This window comes from Sorghum bicolor, chromosome 1 (genome assembly GCF_000003195.3).
Source record: "Sorghum bicolor cultivar BTx623 chromosome 1, Sorghum_bicolor_NCBIv3, whole genome shotgun sequence".
Lineage (NCBI taxonomy): Eukaryota > Viridiplantae > Streptophyta > Magnoliopsida > Poales > Poaceae > Sorghum > Sorghum bicolor.
In genome coordinates, this window is record NC_012870.2 from 12,370,498 (window position 1) to 12,387,484 (window position 16,987).

The 16,987-nt window shown below is 42.3% G+C and overlaps 2 protein-coding genes across 4 annotated transcripts; one reads left to right on the forward strand and one right to left on the reverse strand.

The window, feature by feature from the left end:
• On the reverse strand, positions 3-4,148 carry LOC8062202 (dnaJ protein homolog). Its single transcript, XM_002466702.2, has 6 exons — positions 3,829-4,148; positions 1,664-1,826; positions 1,414-1,558; positions 1,057-1,333; positions 768-966; positions 3-676 (listed from the first exon to the last, which is right to left on the reverse strand). Exons 1-6 carry the CDS (start codon positions 3,976-3,978, stop codon positions 351-353), a joined length of 1,260 nt encoding a protein of 419 aa, XP_002466747.1. The 5' UTR covers positions 3,979-4,148; the 3' UTR covers positions 3-350.
• LOC8057234 (protein IQ-DOMAIN 1) lies at positions 8,989-16,472 on the forward strand. 3 transcript variants are annotated; one of them, XM_021447613.1, is made up of 8 exons: positions 8,989-9,260; positions 9,601-9,698; positions 10,575-10,720; positions 12,140-12,382; positions 12,801-13,028; positions 14,174-14,287; positions 15,085-15,574; positions 16,052-16,472. In XM_021447613.1, exons 3-8 carry the CDS (start codon positions 10,610-10,612, stop codon positions 16,165-16,167), a joined length of 1,302 nt encoding a protein of 433 aa, XP_021303288.1. In that variant the 5' UTR covers positions 8,989-9,260; positions 9,601-9,698; positions 10,575-10,609; the 3' UTR covers positions 16,168-16,472. The 3 variants fall into 3 exon arrangements, with proteins under 3 accessions (XP_021303288.1, XP_021303282.1, XP_002464165.1); XM_021447607.1 differs by lacking the exon at positions 9,601-9,698 and having other exon boundaries at positions 8,992-9,260; XM_002464120.2 differs by lacking the exon at positions 9,601-9,698 and having other exon boundaries at positions 9,003-9,260; positions 12,173-12,382.

Consider the following 16,987-nt stretch of genomic DNA (forward strand, 5'->3'; position numbering starts at 1 on the left):
TATTTAAAAAAAATGTGCCGATGTGCAAACGGCGATGTCATTCAGACGGCGATGCAACAGACAGTGCACCCATATGTGCGTTATACAGTAGCATTCCACAAACATTTAAGTCCACCTATATATTGATGAAACCATCACTCTAGCAAATCTCACAAACAAAAGTTAAAAGAAAGGTAGCCAGCCATGCGTAGGTAGCAATTTTTTTTTTTTTCAGTTGCAGCAAAAAGGATACATTCCCTGCTTGCAGGGGTAGAATCAGCTTCCTATTTCGCATCTCAGCGACAGCAAAACCAGAGACCACTCTAGCACTTGAAGCGCAACCCTGCCAATTGCCATGATGATACGCCTGCTTACTGTTGCGCGCACTGCACTCTTTGGGCTCCGCCGGGCATCTCGTCGTCCTCCTCGTATGCCTCCTGGGCAGCATGAGCTTGCTTCCTGCGCATCTCTTCCTCGATGTTGTTCACGTCATGCATAGTTGTCTCCTCGCATTCATCTATCTCCATGTCCGTCAGCTTGGATGAAGACCTTGGTGGAAGTACTGCCTCGAGAGCCTTGCACTGCTCTGGTGCCAGTGAGTCAGGGAACTCCACTGTGAAATGAATGTAGAGCTTCCCCTTCATGAAAGGCCTCTGGTAAATTGGCATCCCCTCGTCGTTTATCGCCTTGAATTGGTCTGCTCAAATTTATCAGACAAAGATTAGCAACAAATACACCTGCAGAAGCAAAGTGACAACTGAAGTCTATCTACAAGAGAAAGGGCTTACCAGGTTTAACAACTTCACCAGGGTTTGATTTGATGAGAAGCTGCCTGTTGTCCAGATGTGTAAGAACAAATTGGAACCCACAGAGAGCTTCAGTCAGAGACAAGGTGTGCTCATAAAAGAGATCTTCACCCTTTCTTTTGAACTTGGAGTGATCCTTCTGCTGGAGGACGAATACAATGTCTCCAGTGACAGTATCAGGCTGCAAGTAACATAACATATCAATAAAAATTTTGAAATCATAAAAAAGCAACCTCTAGATCTTATCACACTGATGCTTAAGCAAGCATACCGCTTCATCAGCTTCACCAGGGAAGGTGATCTTCTGGTTGTGTTGCATCCCCTTCTCAACATGAACCTCAAGAACCTTCTTCTCTTGAACAACCTTCTCACCCTTGCACCCTGGGCAGCGGTCCTTCTCGTTGATGCTCTCTCCAGTCCCCTTGCACTCGTTGCAAGGCTGCTGCATCTGCTGTATCATGGAAGGCCCCAGCTGGCGGATTGTGACTTTCATGCCTGAGCCCTGGCAACCAGGGCACCTCATTGATGCACCAGACTTCGAGCCCTTGCTGAAAAAAGAAGAAAGCAAGCTCAACCGAAGGTTTTGGAAAACTTATTCGATTATTTGGGGTGGGCAAACAGAACTAACCCCTTGCACTTAGAGCAGATGACATTGCGCGAAAGAGAGAGCTTCTTTGAGGTGCCATTGTAAAGATCTTCCAGAGAAACTTTAAGTGGGTGGACTACATCTTCTCCCCTCCTTTGCCTTCTTCCCCTGCTGCTTCCACCACCTCCTGTGAAGATGTCATATAAAAGCCAGTTATCACATTGATAAAGGAGCATAACAAAAAAACAAAAAAAAAGGAGTCAAAGATGGATATGGTAGCACCAGGGAATACCTCCAAAAGAGGGTCCAAAAAATGATGAGAAGATGTCAAATGGATCAACATGGGCTCCTCCACCACCCATTCCTTCCTTAAGGGCATCTTCACCATACTGATCATAAATCTCACGTTTCTCTGGGTCGCTCAGAACCTCATAGGCTTGTGCGAGCTCCTTGAACTGAAATGAATTAAAAACAAAGCTTTTACTCTAAGGCCTTGTTTAGTTCCCAAAAAATTACAAGATTCCCCATCACATCGAATCTTGCGGCACATGCATGGTGCATTAAATATACATAAAAACAAAAACTAATTGCACAGTTCATCTGTAAATCGCGAGACGAATCTTTTAAGCCTAGTTACTCCATGATTGGACAATGTTTGTCAAATAAAAACGAAAGTGCTACAGTGTCGAAATTCAAAAAAATTTCCAAACTGAACAGGGCCTAACAATCATGGATCAAAATAGAAATTTAGCAGACATACTGAATCAGTTGAGGAAGGGAACAGATATGTTTACATCTCTCACTTCAAGTAAAATGGAAAAATCGTATAGCGTGCAAAAACAATATTACTGGCACACAAAAACTTAGTGTATACAACACACACAAAAAAAAAAAACTAATGATCTCCAGGTGATTATACCAAACAGGTAAACCTTGTCTGCTTTACAAGATTAGAAATCACGCAAATAATGTTATGGAAATGCATGTCACGGCTATAAAATGCAAAGAGTTTTAATATACAACAGAAAGAAAATTTAATGCCAATGATTTCTAGGTGATTATACCAAACAGGCAAACCTTGTAAGCTTTACAAGATATAAGAAATCACACAAACAATGTTATGCAAATGCATATGTAACAGCTATAAAACACAAAAGGTTTTAATATACAACGCAAAAAAAATAAGCCAATGATCTCTAGGTGATTATACAAAATAGGCAAACCTTGTAACCTTAACAAGATAAGAAATAACATAGGCTACATAACAGAGATATAAAGCACAGGCACATCCGAAGAGCAATCAAATATTCATTGGACGACAAACCAGCTGGACCACTGCATACTATTATCTGTCATTCCATGTGACATCAACATCTGCAAAGATTTCAACCATGACTGCTAGGACAAGGATTAACCTCCCTACATGATACTATCAACAGGGGTTTCAGCCATGTCTCATCCCACATGATAAAGTAGGATACTGAAAACATTACACCACTGTTGTCTGCTAACAGCTGAGTGAACTTATTTTCCAAGACATTACACATTGTATCCAAGGGTAAAGTAAACAGATATTGAACATCTTCCTGATGACCACAGATATGTTGTTGAAACATCCAGGTGATGAGAACGATAAGCTTTCCATGGCAATATAACACCCATTAGAGTAACAAAGCTTGGGAGAAATTAATTACAATTATAAACAGCATGGATCTTTGTTACTTTGTAACCATTTAACCACACCTTGAACCCCTATAACTCTTGGCACACAGGCCCTCAAGCCTCATCTGACAGCGTTCACCTAATAAAACAAATCTACTATGCAATAGTTAGTTTCCACACGAGCAACCTCCAGCACAAAATGAACAATGCAGGCACTGCTCAAAAAATCCGATGGAAGTACCAACTACAATGTTTAAACCTGAACCAGCAGCAGAGCTGCCTGTCAACAAAAAGAAAAAACTAGCCAATATACGTGTGAAGTGAATCATAACACCTGAAACAGCATGCAAGCTATTTTTTTTCTTTTTCTTTCACAACCGTGCCTAGGCATGCAAGCTAAAAAGCTGTTTTCTTTCACCTACTTAGGATCCTGAGAACAGCGAGCAGATGGAGATGGTTATCTCGAATCCCCCCACAACTAAGGTCGCAATCACGGTACACAACATGACCGCGGATCGCCCACCACAAACCTAGGGCATGCAACACGAACTATCAATCGCAGCTCAACCAGCTATAGAAGCATCAACGAATCTATCAAACGATCAGATCGTGGAAACAGGACCGAGGAACCTCGAACCTAAACATCAAGACCAACACGCAACCCTTCCTAAAGGTAAATCTACCAAACGCAAAGGCTACCCATGAACCTCGATCTACCGCAACGGATCACGCACGCCAGACCGGATCAAGGCCAGATCGCAAGAGGGGAGAGGGGGATCGGGGGGTGGTCCGGACCTTCTCGGGGTCACCGCCCTTGTCGGGGTGGTTCTTGATAGCGGCCTTGCGGTAGGCCTTCTTGAGGTCGTCCTGGGACGCCGACTTGGGCACCCCGAGGATCTCGTAGTACTTGGTGTTGTCGCTCTTCTTCGGCGCGCGCCCGAACATCTTGCCTTTGCCGCCGGTGCCGCTCGCCGATGCGGGATACAACCTCGCCGCCGCCGCCGCCGCCGCTCCTGCGGGGGAGTGGGGTGGGGAGGAGCAGGAGCGGAGGGGAGGGGAGGAGGCGGTCAAAGCTGGTGGCCGAGCGGAGTGGGAAGCGAGAGGGTTTGCCACCGCCGATACGCGTTGGTTAATGTAGTCGGGTCTGTAGACGACCACAAGTACGTCAACGCCGCAGCGGACGCGTATTCACGGTGGTGGGCTAGCAGAATGGGCCCGAGTGGATCAGGGCTCAGGGCCCCGGGCTTTGCTTTGCTCTACTGCACTTTCACTTTCACACACGTGCTTCGTGCTTCCGCAAATAATTGGGGTTGGTTTCCATGTGGAGGAGACGGAACGAGATCCTCTGCAGTCGGGGGCAGCGACTGCTCACTACAGTCAGAGCCATCCACCGTTCAAGTCGAAATCAAACGGCAGCAGTGTTTTTTTTAGCTTTTTTTTTGCCCCTAGTCTTCCGCAGCGGTCTTTTTTTAGTCTAGTTAGGTTCCGTTCGCTTATCTTATAAGCCGTACTTTTTCGGTCACTTAACAATGTTTTTTCTCTCACAATAAATCAGCGAAATATTAAATATATTCGAAAACAAAAATTAGTTGCACAGTATGCTTGTAATTCGTGAGACAAATCTTTTGAGCCTAGTTAGTCCATAATTAGACAATAATTATCAAATACAGATGAAAATACTATAATAGTCAAAGCCAAAAACTTTTGCGAACTAAACAAGACCCGAGTGGCCGAGTCTTCCAAGCGCCGCTGAGCCTTGTGAAAGGTCCTAATATGGCTAGAGGGGGGTGAATAGCCTATTTAAAAATTCTACAAACTCACTAGAGCAAGAGCTTAGTAAATAACAAGGCGAAGCTTTTTGCTCTAGCTCTAATGGGGTGTTTGTAAGCCACCTATCCAACAATTCTAGTTGATAAAATCACTAGACACATAAGAGCTATGTCACTACTTACACTAGAAAGCTACCTAAAGTTTCTATACAAGTAAGCAAGCTACTCTAGTTTGCGGGAATATAAAAGAGATGGTTTGAACTTTATACCGCCGCGTAGAGGGGATGAACCAATCAATAATATGAAGTCCAATCACCGGGAGAAATCCAATGAACAATCACAATGGAGACACACGATTTTTCTCCCGAGGTTCACGTGCTTGCCGGCACGCTACGTCCCCGTTGTGTCGACCAACACTTGGTGGTTCGGTGGCTAAGAGGTGTAGCACGAACCTCGTCCTCACTAGGACACCACAAGAACCTACCCACAAGTGAGGTAACTCAATGACACGAGCAATCCACTAAAGTTACCTTTCGGCTCTCCGCCGGGGAAGGTACAAGACCCCTCACAATCACCGGGAGATGGCCACGAACAATCACCAACTCGTGCCAATCCTCCTCCGCTGCTCCAAGCCGTCTAGGTGGCGGCAACCACCAAGAGTAACAAGAAAACCGCAGCTAGAACGATCCCCAAGTGCCACTAGATGCAATCACTCAAGCAAATGCACTTGGAATCACTCCCAATCTCACAAAGATGTTTAATCTATGAAGGAGATGAGCGGAAGGTGTTTGCTTAGGCTCACAAGGATGTCTAGTAGTCAAGAATGCCAAGGGAGTGAGCCCCAAGCCGGCCAAACACGTATTTATAGCCCCTCAAGCAAATAGAGTCGTTGGCTCTTTCACTGGGCGAAATACAGGATCACCGGACGCTCTTAAAGGGGCACCGGACGCTCAACACCAGCGTCCGGTGCTCTAACGTCAGCCGCGTGTCAGAGTCTAACGGTAACCTGCAGAGCACCGGACGCTGAGCAGGTTGGCACCGGACGCGTCCGGTGCACACCGGACTCATGCGCAGAGAGCTCCGCAAACTCGCAGGGTCACCGGACACAAGCCACCGGACGCACCCTCAGCGTCCGGTGCTCACCGGACCCATGCGCTGAGAGGGTCGCAAAATGCCCGCACACCGGACGCTAACCACCGGACGCTCAAGCCAGCGTCCGGTGCCTATCGTCCGGTGCCTTACCCTAGCTGGGCCAGGCACTGTTTGCACCGGACGCTCCGACGCAGCGTCCGGTGCTCCAGAAGCCAGCGTCCGGTGAGTGTTTTCTCAGCAAGAAACACTCCCGCGACTTCTCCACATTTCCCACCGGCGCAATAGAAAATATGCACTTCATTTTCTCGAAAAGCGCCGAATCCCGCCTCGCAAGCTCGGCGGGAGGGAGAGAGGAACCCATCCTCTCTCTACCCTTCCAACTCCAACTCCCTTCTCAAAGTGTGCCAAACCACAACGTGTGAACCAACATGTGCACGTGTGTTAGCATTTTCACAATCATTTTCTTTGAAGGAGTTAAGTTAGCTCACTAGGTTCTAAATGCATGCACATGAACAATGACACCTAGTGGCACTTGATAACCGCTTAGCCAAAGAATTCCCCTCTTTATAGTACGGCTATCTATCCTAAATGTGATCACACCCTCTATGGTGTCTTGATCACCAAAACCAAAACTCTAAGCAATACCTTTGCCTTGATCTCCATAGGGTTTTGTTTTTCTCTTTCTTCTTTTCCAAGTTAAGCACTTGATCACCTTGTGGTCATCACCATGATCATCTCTTGCTCCAACACTTGGCATGTACCAACCTCATTATGTCTACACACACTTAGCATAGAGGTTAGTACTAGGGTTTCATCAATTATCCAAAACCAAACTAGGGCTTTCAACTTGGCCAACCAACACAACGTGTTGCTGGTGTTTTTGGAGCGAGGTACGTATGCTCTTCAGGCCTTGTTTAGTTTCTAAGAAATTTTGCGATATTTTTTGAGATTTTCCATAACATCGAATCTTGCAACACATATATAAAATATTAAAGATAACTTAAAAAATAACTAATTGCACAGTTTATCTGTAATTTGCGAGACGAATTTTTTGAGCCTAGTTGGCTCTATTCGCTTGTCTTATAAGTTGTATTTTTTTCTGTCAGCCAGCAGTATTTTTCTTTCACAATAAATGAACAAACAATACTTTCAACCATGGCTTTTGAGACCAAGTGACAGGTTAGTGCATGATTGGACATGGTAACACTTTAATTTGTATTTGACAAATATGATTCAATCATGCACAGCTTATCTGAAAACCCATGGCTGAGAGTAATGTTCGCTGATTTATTGTGAGAGAAAAAACATTGTTGAGTGTCAAAAAAAGTACGGCTTATAAGACAAGCGAACGGAACCTTAACTTAGACTCAAAAAAAAAATTGTCTCGCAAACTATAAACAAACTATGTAATTAATTATTTTTTAATCTATATTTAATGCTTCATGTATATATCGTAAGATTTAACATAATAAAAAATCTGAAAAATTTTATAAAATTTCTCGGAAAACTAAACAAGGCAGCAGTGCTCAGAAGACTCAGGGGCAAAAAAAAACGCCGCGGAAGACTCAGGGGCAAAAAAACGCTGAAAAGAAAACGCTGCCGAAGACTCAGAAGACTCAATTGCCGTTCGATTTCGATGAACGGTGGATGCCTCTCCGACTGTAGGGAGCAGTCGCTGCCCCCCGACTGCAGAGGATCTCGTTCCGGATGAGACAGGAGGAGGAATAGAACGAGTTTGATCGAACCAAATGTTTCATGACCATAGCCGCGACCACAATTAATCACAATCAGTAAGCCAGTCTAAATGCATAGTTTCATGGCACAGTTACCAAGACTATAAACTAGATAACTGAGCCACATAAGTTTTATGAGGATGAAACTCCTCTTTCATCTGATGAAACTCCTTCATTTAATGACTCTGCCAAGTCAGCAATTTTGCTTATGTGGCACCCTATTAAATATGTATGACACTCCTATAAAATATGCATTGAGACTGGCCTTATAGAGCATAACAATTGTGATTATATATAGATTTTTGGGATCTTTTTACTCTCTAAACTTTTATATACACTTTTACTAGCAATGGGATTTTATATCTCATGTTATCTATTCTAATATATATATTTGAAATCGGACTCCATATTATTGTTGAATAGGGTTTATAAATTGTATGAACATGAAGCGCGAGTTTATTTCAGTCACAAATAGGACAATACATCAGTTAGGATTCTAATATTTATTCTCTATAATACACTAGTTAAAATTTTTTCCTAGAGCCACACAAACAATTATCTTCTGCACACTCATAAACTTAACTACATCCACACCACAATATGTACCCAGAAAATTATAACATGTTAGAAACGTTCATCTGTCATCTATCCTCTCTTATAACTCCACCATATCCAACGACCAGGCTTCAATGGATCTGCCCCTCGCGCGGTCACGCGCCTCCCTCTGCCCTCAACGCCATGCGCCCAAGCCCTTGCGGCCAGGGTTCAATCTCTCTTGCAGTTGTGTTATTTTTTCCGAAAAGAAAATCGAAATATCATTCTCTCCCCCTCCCCCACCGACCGAGGGGAGGAAAACACACCGTCAACTTCTACAGTTCCCCCCCCCCACCTCTTGTTCCCGTCGATGGCAACCTCTCCAGCTCTGGCAACCTCCAACGACGGACAAGGGGTGTTACAGTGAAAGTTGTAGTGGGAGCAGCCTTAGTCTCTTTCTCTTCTCATCAGAAGTTTTTTTTAAAACTTTCTCATCAGGAGTTAGATACGAGTACTCTACTTCCAAGTTCCAATCGTCCATTCTCAACAGCTACTGCCGTCAATAAAATATATATCAAAGTATAATTCAAAATATAAAATGGTCTATACACATATAAGGGGCAACGATTGTCAAATACAAAATATAAAAATAAAATTAAGATAAATAGAAAGATGCAAGTAAAATCAACAAATAAAGAGTACCAAGAGCTGGGTCTCTCTCGTCCCTCACCTCCACTTCTCTTTTGTTCGTGGGTTGTCTGGGCCTCTAGGGCAGCCAGTGGCGGAGAACTCGGCGCACATCCGCTCGGCGCGAACAAAACGCGCATTTTCCAAAGGGCCTTTGCACAAATGTGCCCTCCTCGAACTGCAACCACCTTCCCTTTTTTTTACCCAGTTTTTCCCTTCAAAGGGACGAAAAGCGCATGTAAAAACGAGAGAGAGAAGAAAAAAAAAAATCGGAGCGCACGAACCCACGAACAAAAGAGAAGGGGAGGGAGGGCAGAGACAGGAGGGAGCGCGAGGGGGAGGGGGCATGGTCTCTCTCGTCCCAGCAGTCCCCGTCTCAAGCAAAGGCTCCCCCTCTTCTTCCGCCGCCCAGGTGAGTCTCCAGCCCCATCTGATGCGCCAAGGATCGGGCATTGGGCGTGGCAGCCGGCGGTGCGCGTCCCTGCGTCTCGCGCTCGTTTTCCTGGGTCGGTTTTGGGGTGCGGATTTCGTTTTCGCCTGATTTGGGGGGGCGGTTGTGGGATTGGTGGGCGTCTTCCTGAGTTTGGGGTCGCATTTTGCTGGATTTTGGCGGGGGGCCGACGTCCGAGCTTTGCTTGATCCTCTCTGTTTCGCCTCCCGTCTGGGCTATGCTTGATTTGCTCGGTTTTTTTTGTGCCTGCCAAGGGAGAAGTTAAGGTAGCCTTTTGGTGCTGGTTGCTGCATTTTTGTAGATATCTACCTGTGATGAAATTTGGCGGAGTGTTGGGGGGCTTCTGGGCCAATCCGTGTGTACGTTCAAAGGCGCTGCTGCTTGTATCTGCAACAAATTGTATGGAGTGTTGTAAAATGCCACCTTTACGTATTTGTTATTTCCCCCTTTCTGGTTCTGTTCAGTCAAACTGTGTTCAATAATGGTGGTGGTATCCATCTTGTTTGTTTCATTTTACGGAATTCAATTCAAGATGCACATCCTCAAAGCAGTTGGTATAAGGCGATTACCCGTGCTTTCATTTCGTTCTTCGTTATGTGCAGTGAATACTCTTTACTTGCCTATTAGGTCCACTGCATAGACTTCTACTGCTGGAGCGATCAGGCTGCCCATTTGATTTGAGATTTGTTTCTATTTTTGAATCAGTTCATGGTATACATTTTTGAGATAGTGTAAATTTGTTTGAGAAATTTTTTCAATTAATGTGTTGAAGGATTTCTAGCAACTTCACAATGATATACCTAATTTTGTTCAATGGCTAGAGATTTAGGTCAGTAATTGGTAGATGCTATCAGTTGTCAAGTTTGGTGTCATAGTCTTGACTAGTAATGTATCTGTGGAATCAATGACAACGGCAACTACCACCAGATAGAGTAATGACTGACAGAATAAGAATGTAGTGGGTGTCCGACTGACCTTATCATATCAGCGAGATTATTTATTGCATTAATCACTGGATTTCATAAATTGTGCTGATGATGCTTATTTTTAATCTTCACACGGAGACTTCTGTATATCTTTGTTCTCGCCTCAACTACTTGCATGTGCTAGCGCTTTGTTGGATCAGTGCCACTAATATTGCTTTAAATTCCGGCAATTGTGATGTTGAGTTTCTCGGTACCCATCACCCTTTTGTTTTAACTTAAGTTTTAAGCAGAAGCGACTTTTACTTCTTCTATATATAGCGTACTAATCACTGCAACATACTGGCCTTAGGTCATTGAGTTAGCGAAAGGGAAGCAGGGAGTATCATGGGTATCTCATCCAAGTGGATTAAATCTTTGGTTGGCATAAGGAAGCAAGAAAAAGGGCAGAATGCAGAAAAGCAAGAAAAAGGACGAAATGCTGAGAGCAGTGAAACTGTAAGTCATGGCATTCCACCTAGGTTTATTCTTTTGTGCAGATTTCGTATCCAGGGGTTTGAGTGTCCCCATCAGTGAATCATTCATGTTGCCATGTTCAAAAATCCATATACACCTGAAGTTCAGTATAGCTGCTACAGTTGAGTTTGTGATGTTTTTTTTTAAAAACATTACAGCACAATGGGTTAACTATAATTTGGCTAAATGTGATGCCTGGACCCCAGGACATCAATGATGCACAATACTTTTATCTAAGTATTTTTTTCTATTCCCTGTTTTCGTGAGCACAACTTGGAGGGCTGCAATTGTTCTTGTTCTTTGTCTTTCTCTCCGAGAAAATGACAAACCTTGAAGAATAAAAAAGCTGCAAAAGAATAGAAAGTTTACCAAAACTTGTTCATTGGATGCCACATAGCTTCTGTTGTTGGCATGTCTTCGTCACAAGCCTGTTCCTCAACCAATACGCTTCACTTTCAGTAGACATTAGTACACATAATGACAACTAGTTTATTCCATTACATTTGGTACCAAGAATACATGATTGCATGAAACATGCCGATTAATGAGAAATATTGCTGACATTACAATATTACATGGCTAATGCCAGCAACCCTGCATATTAAATGTGCACTGATGTAGCAACACTGCAGTATCAGTTACAGCGCTTCTATGCCCTCTGGTCTAACCTACTGAAGAGAAGAAAACACAAAAAGCATGCTGAAACAAAGTTGTGGCTGTGCACTTAATGGCATATTTCTGATTTAATTTCTAGTTGGCCTGTTAGTGATGGATGGATGATAGATTTGTGCACAATTAGACTATTGAATTGTCCTTACTCCAGGGGATCTTTTTTTAAGATGATCTGTTTGGTCCTTTAGGCAATGAAATCTGAATATAACTAAACTGAAGTTCGTACCTGTAAATCAGTTAGCTATTGCTTGCCTAGTTCGGCTATAGCTATCTGAAGAGCTTTAACAGTTTTATAAACCTTTCCATGCACACATTTTTTTTTTAAAAAAGAAAAACTAGATGAACCTAGGAGGAAATAGGTGGCATCTTATTAAGAAGAAAATAGGCACCCAAATTTGTCTCGACAAGGACTTGTACAGTTGTACCCTCTGAGCTAGCTCAGCTTCCTTTGCACACATTTCTGACTGTTTACTTCAAATAGTTCCGTACAATTGAATGCCATACAGCCATACAGACTATTGGAGCCTCAGTCATGAACTATATGTAGTTTGTCCACATGTGACTTGTATATATTATGGATTTACAATTTTTCGATTTTTTACATCTGTCATATGTTCTTGCAATCCATCTTGACTTGTGGATCATCACCATTCTACTTAACCTATCATATCCTTTTTTCTTTTATTTGGATTAGCTTTTCACCGTGAAAATGAATTATAAATGTTGTAGATGAGCTCTGCTAATGAATCGCTGCACAAACAGAAACATTCTTTGGTTCCTGGAGGTGCACTTGCAGTCGAAGAAATTGCAGTACAAAGTGGAGCATTGACTGATGACAAAAGCACACAGATGATTTCAAATTCAATTTGTTCAGACAATACATCACTTGATGTGCAAATTTCTCAGGCTGAACATCATAGTAAAGAAGATTTGGCCGCAACTGTTGTCCAGTCTGCGTTTCGAGCGTTCTTGGTATGTTATCTTTTCAAGAATTCTGTACCTACTGATATACACTAAGTATAGTATATATTGGTTATGATTGTATTGATTTTTTTCATTGATTTGTCCAAATAAGCAACTTGGAAACTTTCAGCTAGTGTGGTCAATATGAAAGCATATGATGCAAGAAAAAGGAGAACTTTTTAGGGAGTTCTACCATTTTGGAATACTAGGAAGTCCTATTATTCTTCAATTGTCAAGAAAGCATAAACTTTATGATACTGACTACTGAGGCTTCTTTTCCTATCTTAACATTATTCAGATGCAAGTTTTGTCATTTTAGTAAAGCACTGGTTAAAGAATCAACAACTTTAGTAAGATATTTTAGTCCATGATTTCATTTCGCTTCTGGTTTTGGATTTCTGATTTTTTTTTTGTTCATATCTGCCAGGCTAGGCGTGCTTTACGAGCTTTGAAAGGAATAGTTCTACTTCAAGCCCTTATTAGGGGTCATTCTGTTAGAAGGCAAACAACAGAGACACTTCAATGTATGCAAGCGCTGGTAAAAGCACAAGCTCGTGTCCGAGCAAGACAGGTTCGTGTTGCCTTAGAGAATCAAGTGGCAAGGAAAAAGATTCCTGAACAAGATGATCATGAGAACCATGTCCGAGAAGTCGAGGTAGGAAACATAGTCTCGATGTCATTATGCTGCCAGATGTCTCACTTGTTCCTTTTTTTGCATTATTTCATTAGCCATACCTTTTCCCCCTCAATAAGGAGTAACACATTGCATGAAGGGAGGGGGGCGGGGGGGTTGATCCTTGTTGTGTGTGTGTATTTGTTTTTATCTGTATACATTTTATGCTTCACAGATTTCTGCTTTTATTCTTCGTTATCTAATTCTGTCATTTTTCACCTTGGCTTACAGTGGCCCTGAGGTGATGCAATACCTTTTTTCTCGATCATGCAGAAGATGAAAAAATTTGGGGGGGGGGGGGGGGAGACCCTACAAAAACAGAACCACCTACTCACATAAAACACCCCAACACACACACACACACACACACCCAAAGGGAAAACAATAGAAAACAGAAAACATAAATGCCTAAAAAACAGGGGGAGTGACCTCAAGAAAAAGGGTTTAGACACCACCAAGCAAATGGGCAGTCAACAAGGTGATGCCTTTTTCTTCAGCTATACCCCAGAGCTTCATTTCCTCAACGACAAAGGTGAGGTGAATGGTGATGCACAGTGTCAATTGGATGGGGTTGTGGAGGGTAATTTATATTAGTGGGGTAGGTGGATTAGGGTCAGGTAGTATTTTCTTATGAGTTGACTTGCTCATAACCTCTGCTTGCTAACCCATGGGGATGGACGGCATTGCAAATGCAACTAAGGTCGAGAAAGGCACTGAACACCAGCTGCCCAGGACGCAATTGTGTATATCTTTGAAAGCAGTTTACTCAGTGAGAGACCTTTTTTGTGTGTGGGAAATTGGGAACAAGGGTTCGATCCCTGGCTGGCAGCACTACAACTGGTTGACTTACCACCTTGTTTGTGTGATTTCAGTAGAATATCTGTATGATGTTTTTTGGGCCAGTTGATATATTTCCATATGTTGAAATAAACATTCTACTATTCTAGCAATAAGATGTTTCCATTATTGTTGGCCTGAACAATGAACATCAGAAATTGTTTTTTATTTGTTCATGATTTCCTGCTAGGAAAATTGAGGAAGTCAATAACTGGGATGATTCTTCTCTAATGAGCTGTGTATGTTTATATGTCGTTCTTTTCGTGCTTCTGCAACGACAACAAATGTAGGGAGGCTGGTGTGGCAGTATTGGTTCCATGGAGGAAATGCAAGCTAAAGCATTGAAAAGGCGAGAAGCTGCTGCTAAGCGTGAGAGGGCAATGGCATACGCTTTGACTCATCAGGTATTTTTTTTACCTTTTTGGTGGGTACATTTCCTGTGCTGAGAAGAAGTGTACGAGTTGCAAGCTGACCAGAACTTGTTGAATTGGCTCAATGATTTAGTGCTCGAGGATCTGTTAATTATTTTTCATGATTATAGTTAGTTTCTTCTAAAAACCCTAAAGAAATACTTTCCTTGGTTATAGTTTGTTAGTCAGAGAAGTATATATGATGACCGTCATGAAGGACGCTTTTGTAATGGATGCTATCTTCATAATGTACTCACTCCGTTCCAACTTATAAGACGTTTTGACTTTTCCAAATACATTGCTTTTACTATGCATCTAGACATAGTGTATATCTAAGTGCGTAGCAAAAACTATGAATCTGAAAAAGCCAAAACTGTCTTATAATTTGGAACGGAGGGAGTATATGCTCCTTTCATTAGGTAGATGATCATTATGTTACATGTTTGCTGAGCCTGCGATTATTTGATAAATGTTATATATATGAAATAACTATATGTATACTGTTTATTTTTCTTGAAAAAAGCATTCTGTCTTTGCTACCTGTTGCGTATAAGCGAGCACAAACAAATTGAAGCTCTTTACACTTAGCAGGTCATTATTGTACTAGTTTCCTCAAATCGTGAATCGGAATTGATGCTCATAGCAAACTATCATTAGCATTCCATAATTACTTACAATATAAACAACAATTATTGGCCATTGGCTTATTACAGCCCTTCCTACAACTTTGTATTACTTTTCAATATCTCTTAGGTTATGAAGTCACTGACCAGTGTTTTCATCTTTGTCAGCGGCAAGCTGGTTCCAAGCAACAAATTTCTACGAGTCTACAAGGTCTTGAACTTGGTGAGAACCACTGGGGGTCAAATTGGTTAGACAGGTGGATGGCTGTACGTCCATGGGAAAACAGGTTACTTGACTGTAATGCCAAAGAGAGTCTGCCAACGCATGAAGATAAGAAGGATGAGGAAGCAAATTCTCAGATCACACCAAAGGGTAAAGTGTCAACTTCAAATACTCCTGGTCTGAGCAAGAAGAAAGGTGTAAACCACAAAAAGTCATATTCAGATGTTAGTTGTACTTCATTTGCACGACAGGCAAATGTATTGCCATCCACATCTTTAGGATCATCCAAACAGAAGGCAAAGGTTACGGATGAAGTTTTTGAGGAAGTCAGCTCCCAGCCAACAGATATAGGTTCTAAGGCTGTGCGCAATCCAAAAGATAAGCTTGTGCAAGTGAATGCACCAGCCAAGAAGCGGTTATCCCTCCCAAATAATGGTAAACATACTTCTCTTAGTCCATTTTTTTAATTGGTGCACACAGTACACTTTAGGATCCTATAGAGTAGTTTCTCGAAATGCTATTAGCAATCATTGAGAAAATTTTCGAAGTTGTAGCTGAAAGCAACTAGAACCATCTGGAACAGAATACCTATTGGCATAACTTATTTGTGTTTTATTAGTTCATCATATTCCCCCTGCTAATTTCTAGTTTATCATGCATTTTCCTCTATCAAACATTCAAACTCAACTGATGTGCTTGCCAAAAACATATGTTTTTACCCAAGAGTTTTTTAAAGCTCCTTTAAACATTGCAAAGAGAAATACTAAAATTAGGAGCGGATACTTAATAATTTCTTACTTCCTTACTGTATACACATATCAGAACATGGTAGCTAAGCAACTCTCCTTACATTGTCATGCATCATCATCACTTTGTAAGTCTGAATAATTATTATTATATATGCACGAACAGTTGGCAGGGAAGCAGGGAAGGGACCAACCCACAGGAATTCGATTAACAGGTCTGGTCCAAAAGCACAGGCAGACGCTCCTAACCAGGGTGGGGAGCCTGTTGAGTTACAGGCCTGATAACACATTCCTCCAATTTGCATTGGTAAGCCATCCTAGGTGTGTTTCTCCAGGTGTGCATGCTACATATGTTGTACATAACATTCTCAAACGGCATCATGCATCTAGATCTGGGCTGTGATTCATATTTCTGTTGTGTAATGTTGTGCCTTCTGCCTTGTGCGGTTTTTTGTTCCGCATCTTCAATTTTCTTGTGTTTTCACCTTCCCTGTAAGTTGTTCTAACTGCTGGAAGAAGGAACTGTGCTGTGTTGTGCTTGTGCGTTTGTGCCCTGAGAATGATCACAGTATATGCTTGCCTTTTCATTCATTGTTAATCCTTGATCAACGGGTCGCTGGTAACGGTATCAGCATGTGCACGCGCACGTATTTTAAAATCGGCATATTTTAGGACTCATGAGGGCCATGCTTTTCCCTATGTTTAAATTATTAGCATGCGGGGAATTATAGAAGGCGTGGTTTAGTTTTAAAATGAGCTTCTTTCTTTCAAATCCCGCTTTGCATCAGGGAAAACACACCCATATTCTCTGGTTTGATAGGGCATTCAAATAAACTAACACTAGCTAGCTTAAACAGACTACGTTTGATTGAGCAGAGGAGCTCTCTATGCCAGTATGATTGAGGTCTCCTTTTATCGTGTGTGTGTGTGTGTGTGTGTGTGTGTGTGTGTGTGTGGAAGTTTCTTGGGAACTGTGATCCTGCTTTTGCAGTTGCAGAGCACCATCCCCTGCTGGTATACCTTCGAGTGCAATCATTCAGGTCAAAGCTGCATGCTCTGCAGACTTGTTTATGTATGATTGGTCGCAAAAGTGAGGGTCATG